This window comes from Lactuca sativa, chromosome 8, assembly GCF_002870075.4.
Source record: "Lactuca sativa cultivar Salinas chromosome 8, Lsat_Salinas_v11, whole genome shotgun sequence".
In the NCBI taxonomy this organism is placed as follows: domain Eukaryota; kingdom Viridiplantae; phylum Streptophyta; class Magnoliopsida; order Asterales; family Asteraceae; genus Lactuca; species Lactuca sativa.
Genome location: NC_056630.2, coordinates 143,004,089 through 143,010,480, shown reverse-complemented (window position 1 = coordinate 143,010,480; position 6,392 = coordinate 143,004,089). Strand labels below are relative to the sequence as shown.

The 6,392-nt window shown below is 37.0% G+C and overlaps 1 protein-coding gene across 1 annotated transcript; it reads left to right on the top strand.

The window, feature by feature from the left end:
• Positions 1-4,069: 4,069 nt before the first annotated feature.
• On the top strand, positions 4,070-6,063 carry LOC111910896 (uncharacterized). The gene is made up of 5 exons (XM_023906701.3): positions 4,070-4,333; positions 5,015-5,129; positions 5,370-5,459; positions 5,535-5,633; positions 5,720-6,063. Exons 1-5 carry the CDS (start codon positions 4,266-4,268, stop codon positions 5,816-5,818), a joined length of 471 nt encoding a protein of 156 aa, XP_023762469.1. The 5' UTR covers positions 4,070-4,265; the 3' UTR covers positions 5,819-6,063.
• Positions 6,064-6,392: the final 329 nt, after the last annotated feature.

Genomic DNA, 6,392 nt, shown 5'->3' with positions numbered 1-6,392 from the left:
CAGCAGTCCTCACTGCTGAGGCATATGTTATTCCCTGATGTCGTTTGCTTTCTTCAATGATCAAATTTAGTATTTTGATAATGATAGCAATTTAGGGAAAACTACTTTTTACCACATAACACTGACCAGTCTTGGTAGAAGGCTGCTTTTATTAAAGAAAATATAGGATTTTCTGGAAAGAACTCTAATGCACTGTAAACACTTAAACTATTATTTCATAACGTTATTTGACTAAATGACACTAAATACTTATGAACTCACCAGCATTTGTAAAAATGCTGATACTCGCTTTTCAAATAACTTGTATTCTCAGGTCAGAAATTAGACAGGTACATCCCCGAAGCTGTTGATGAAGATAGCTTAGTACTACGCTGTATTTATTCTATTACTTGTATACTTTAATACGTTGTAATGTAAACCATGTAAAACTATTACTATTAATGCAATGTTTTGTTGTACTTTGATTACTATAATGCATGTGTTGTGATACTTGACATGACGTCATCCACCCCAGAACGTTTCCGTCGTTCAGGTTTTGGGGTGTGACAAAAACACTCTAGGGCTAGGTTTTGGGGCAAACATGGTTAACCAACACACCCAAAACTGATACTTTATGGATCTTTGGTCCAAGACACACCTAGATCTGAAGTAGAACCTCAGATCTGAACTTCTAACTCAAAAAGGCTCCTTATCATACCAAAATGGCCCCAAAACATCATCCATGAGAAGATCTAGAAGCAACAAGGCAAGGTGATAGATTGTTACCTTCAAACTGATGCTTACAACAAAAGGGTTGGATCCTCTAGATCCTTAATGGTCATATCCTCCTAACCTTCCTCTTGCAAAAGCCCCAAGCCCACTTCCTTCCTTCTCTCACTCAACTAGGGTTTGGAATCGTGTATAGCAGCTTCTGGCCGACAAGGGGCACTAAGGAGAGGTCTTAAGGTCCTTTAAATAGGGCACCAAGTCCCGAACTTAGGGTTTCCCAATCCAGACCGGACTCGCCGAGTCCACTCTCCGACTCGTCGAGTCGGTTACTTACTCTTCGACCCGGACCCCGGTCGGACTCGTCGAGTTCCACCCTGGACTCGACGAGTTGACCCCTTTGACCTAGGGTCTTTCCTTTCCTTTCTTGTTCTTTCTGATTTCGGGTGTTACACTATTGGGGAGTTAGAGTGTCCGTTGCAAGTTCCCATCGCTAACAAACACAGGGGTTTCTGCATCCGCGGTGTATCAGGGTTGTATATTGGAGATCTTCAGGGTGCCTTATCCAATTGATTTGATCCCTATCCCCATCGGGGATGTATGCGTGATAGCAGGTATGGACTGGCTGAGCATGTTTAGTGCCATGATTGATTGTTAGAGCCAACGAGCGATAGTTCAAACCCCAAGTGGGGGAGAACTGGTTATCTATGGAGAGGGCACTAGGGTTGGTTCAGGATGTTGTTCGGCAGCTAAGGCTCATCAGTATATTCAGCACGGGTGTGCAAGTTATTTGGCTTGTGTGGTTGATACTCAAGTTGGGGATCAGATTTTAGTTTCAAAGGTTCTAGTTGTCAGAGATTTTGTTGATGTGTTCCCAGAGGAGTTACCCAGTGTGCCTCCTGAGAGGCAGGTTGAGTTCAGGATTGATCTTGTGTCAGGTCCGGCCTCGATTTCTAAGGCGTCGTACCGTTCGACACCACCAGAGATGCAGGAGTTGTCATCTCAACTTCAGGAGCTGCTAGGCAAGCAATTCATCAGACCGAGCAGTTCTCCGTAGGAAGGACCGATACTGTTCGTCAAGAAAAAGGATGGTTCACACCGGATGTGCATTGATTACCAGGAGTTGAACAAGTTAACGGTGAAGAATGGTTATCCCCTTCCGTGAATTGATGACCTCTTTGATCAGTTGCATGGTGCATCTTGGTTCTCCACGATTGATATGAGGTTTGGGTATCATCCGATGAGAGTGAGAGAGGAGGACGTGGAGAAGACCGCGTTCCGGACTCGTTATGGGTATTACGAGTTCATGATGATGCTCTTTGGGCTCACCAATGCAACTGTTGTATTTATAGATTTCATGAATCGCGTATGCAAGCCGATGCTCGACTGATCTGTTATCGTGTTCATTGATGATATCTTGGTGTATTCCAAGACCAGAGAGCAGCATAGGGAGCACCTTCGATATCTTGTGGGGGGGGGGGGGGGGGTTTGAGGCGGGAACGACTTTATACCAGTTTGATTTTGACTTTGACCAAGTTTAAGCTTAACGGTAGTTTGGGATTTTGATTTAGATCAGTCATTTGGTTGGAAATGGAGGCGGTTGGAGCTGAGATTCAGAGTTGAGACCTCATCAACTTTTGTCTAGTTTGCGATGTGAGTTTTCCTCATTGTATTTGTGATTCGAAGACACCAAGGTTGCCCTATTAGTTTGATATTCACTGATATGCTGAGTATGGAATAGATATGCATGATTATGCTAGTTATTGATATGCTAGTATGGTAGATCTGTAGGACTACATGTGATTCTGTTTGCATGATTATTTGTGTATGTTTATTATCTGGTATATGTCGAGATATTGTGTTGGGCTGAGGTTGTACTTCTCCGTGCGGTAGCCAACAAACCTTGGAGCAATCCAGATATGAGCTGGGGGTCGGGTAGGGCATGTCAGACTCATACTGAGGGCTCATGAGCATTCCAGATACGAGCTGAGGACCGGGCGGTATACCAGACTCGTACTGAGGGATTGATGGTATTTTAGTCTGATGATTGATCTAGTCAGAGAGCAAGCCAAACATAAGATGTGGGCCCCGATGGCAAGCTAGACTTATGTTGTGGGCTTAGAGGTGATCCAGTCGTTTAGCTGTGGACCCATTGCATGCTGTTATTGTATATGTTATCTGGTTATGTGATGGTATTTTGGGGGAACTCAATAAGCGTTGACTTACAATTTTGGGTTATGTTTCAGGTATTTCGGATGACCGCGGAAAGGCAAAGGCTTGACCGTACGCATCCTCTGTTTTATGAACTATGATTTTGGGGAAACTCTGATGTCAGAAATGTTTTGAAAACTTTTTTGTAAACAATTTATGGTTTTGGGTTGTATTTAAAAAGTTTAAATTTATCATGATTTTTTATGTATGTTACATATTCTGTGTTCATTGATCTCAAATTTCTCCGAAACGCTACAAAACTTTCCACATCTACATGAACTTTAACAAGAGGACTAAGTACATAAGTTTACATAATCAAGGTAGGATAAAACAATGATCTTTGCTCGCTTGAACATACACCTAATTAAATTGAGTTTCGAAAAAATAAACACTTAAATATATGAATGTATGTCTTCATGTGTCTCTAAATGAAATTGAAGGTTGACGCACTCATCAACGATCTTCACGATTTTATATACAACAAACATGATCGTATGAATGCCAATTTTGCAAGAAGAAAAAATAAAGATACAACATCACTAATGTACGGATAAATCTCAACTCCTGTAATAACTCTATAAAAACCTCCTTGTAATCAAACTTATTTCTCGATTTTACATACAAAATGGAAAGAGGGCGGAGATTGTAGACGATGGAAGAGGGCAGAGGTTGCAGATGCTAGAAGGGGATGAAGCTTCTAACTAAGTCTACGATTTCGGGTTTAATAGGGAGAATGAGAGATAAAGGGTTATTAATGTTTTATTAAGAATAAAAATAATTATTTGAAATAATTAGGATTATAAATAACATATACATATTTAATAACTAACAATAAGTTTTTAATAGAAAATATAAAACAAAGTTGAGTAATGGACTTAAACGGATGATGTTAATGTAAGTGATCAAAACATTTTCGTTAAATCAAACATATCTATTTGTATGTTTTGTGCGAAATTTAAAATTTAAACTTGAATCACATTTTTTTGAAAAACACATAAATCAAATTTATAGTTTAATAAAAAATAAATAGAACATTGGGTAAATATAAAAAAAAAATTAAAAATACAATAGCCATATCGAAAATTTCCCAAAAAACGTGGATTCGGCGTATACTTACATTATTGTTCTCATACCTAACGATTAACGGAGATTAACGGAACATTCAGTTTTAAGACATTTCATCCGTTTCTTTCTCTCGCCCTCTCGCTATCCATCTGACTGGTCATTGACGTCGATGACTACCACGATCACGGCGACTTTCACAACGATAATAATAAGTTTGGTAGATAAATCCCTCACCTCAGATTCATCAAATCTTGGAGCTTAATTTAGGGTTTGATCCAAGCCAAATGGGGTTCATCTTGTTCGCCGGGAGACTTCTCTTTGCTTCTCTCTTCATACTATCTGCTTATCAACTGTATATACTTTGATCTCTCTCTTTTTTTTTTTTTCACAGATCTGGTTCATATCAATTATAAGCTTGTTAATTGCTTCATTAGTTTCTTCTCCTGTTTAATATGCTTTTCTATTCAATTTTGTTTTTCTCTGAAATTCACTTAATAAATCGGTGTTCTATGGAGAAATAATGTGCTAGATTTTGACATTTAAATGGCTAATTGAGTTGAGCTGGTTTACGATGTTGAGTAAACGAAAAAGGACGCGTAGAACAGATCTAATTCATATTGACTTCTAGTTTGGTAATTACTTAATTACTTTAATTCTCTCGTTTACTGCTGTTACATATGCTGTAGCTTCAGTTTTCCTAATAAATTGGAGTTGTGATGCGTACTTTAACTGAAGAAAATGGAGAAATAATGTGCTAGATTTTGGGATTTAGATGGAAAATTATGTTGAGTAGGTGATTAAATTATTTCCAACCATCACATTGTTGCAAAATGCAAAACGATCGAACACTCAGCACGTGTCTAGCTCATATTGATTTTTTGCTTTCCTAATTGACTGATTAGTTTAATTCTCCTGTTAACTGCTGTTTAATATTCTTTTGTTCTTAATCGTTTTTTTGTATGTCGCTGATTTTTTTTTTCTTAAATAAAGTTAGAGTTGTGCAATTGTGATGTATGTGGCTCCATCTTTTTAGGTATCATGAATATGGAACAGATGGAGGGCCAGCTGTAAAGGTTCTTGAACCAAAACTTGATGTGTTCACTAAATTGATTGCTTCTAAAGCTGGCATACAAATTCCTGAAATTGATGTAAGCATCTCTCTGTCTTTGTCTTTGATTATGTTATACATTTATCCATGAGAAGTTAAAGTTGCTTTTTTCTTGTGATTTTTCCGTCAATAGTCAATACCCATTAATTGCATATTCATTTACATTCATAATATTAAGATTCACAAGATGGAAACTTAAATACATATATGCCACAAAAGTTGACACTATGTATTTTATATATATTCCAAAATTAATTTGGTTTGTGTTGAACTTGAACAGACGAAACATGTAGTTTCAGCAGTGATTGTTCTTAAAGGCTTTGGTGGAGTTGGCTTCATATTTGGTAGCTATGCTGGTGCCATTTTACTGGTAAGTAATTAATTAATTAATCATACAATACATAATAATAATAATTCTTATGTTTCTTTGATATATCATCCACAGGTTCTGCATCAGCTTGTTTTTACACCCGTGTTGTATGATTTCTACAACTATGATGTTGAAGATGCAGAATTCGGTCAACTTTTTACTAAATTCACACAGGTTGGTTTAGCTTAATTCCCATTTTAGCAATGAAATTTTATTTAATTTGTGCTTTTTAATTTTTAATGGTTTAATTTTGGAAACAGAATATGGCTTTGCTTGGAGCTTTATTATATTTCATAGGAATGAAACACTCGATATCATTGCGTCAACAAAGAAAGGTTCCCAAGACAAAAACAGGCTAATCACTCCTTAGATGCATAAGAATCCTTTAATCTATGTATGATTATCTTAGAAAAATCATGTCCATTTGTATTTGTATTTTTTATTTTATTTTATAGGGACTACATTAGTTGGGGTTCATTTTTTCTTATTTAAACTTGATACCCTTTTAATGTGAGGTTGATTATTCATTGCCGTATCATGCAAATTAACTTTTCGACTGATAGTATTGTATGGTGACTTGAGATATTTCATATTTGTTTGGCTGTGTACTCTTGCAAGTTAAAACATTTTCTTAATGTTAAGAAACTATAATTCGATTACATTGACTAATGTAAAACCTTGATCATTCTAGTCTAGCAAATGTAAAGTTAACAGCAACATAATCGAAAGATATGAGCAGAAGAATTATATTTAGTTGTTGAAGGACTAAAATGACAGTTAATTACAAAAGCATGGATAATTATCTGAAAATCGGCTCCTTTGGAATGTGTTAATCCATCGATAGATCACCACCCAGCCACCCTTGAAGTGCTTTGTAAGAAGATGTTATGTGAATGTGACAAACAATTTTCGAATATACATGTAATCGTATGG

Bases quoted from the DNA above. Each gene is read 5' to 3' on its own strand.
- LOC111910896 (XM_023906701.3), top strand. From the start codon at position 4,266: ATGGGGTTCATCTTGTTCGCCGGGAGACTTCTCTTTGCTTCTCTCTTC. The intron at 5,460-5,534 runs GTAAGTAATTAA...TATCATCCACAG, and splicing joins ATGCTGGTGCCATTTTACTG to GTTCTGCATCAGCTTGTTTT. The intron at 5,634-5,719 runs GTTGGTTTAGCT...TTTTGGAAACAG, and splicing joins TTTTTACTAAATTCACACAG to AATATGGCTTTGCTTGGAGC.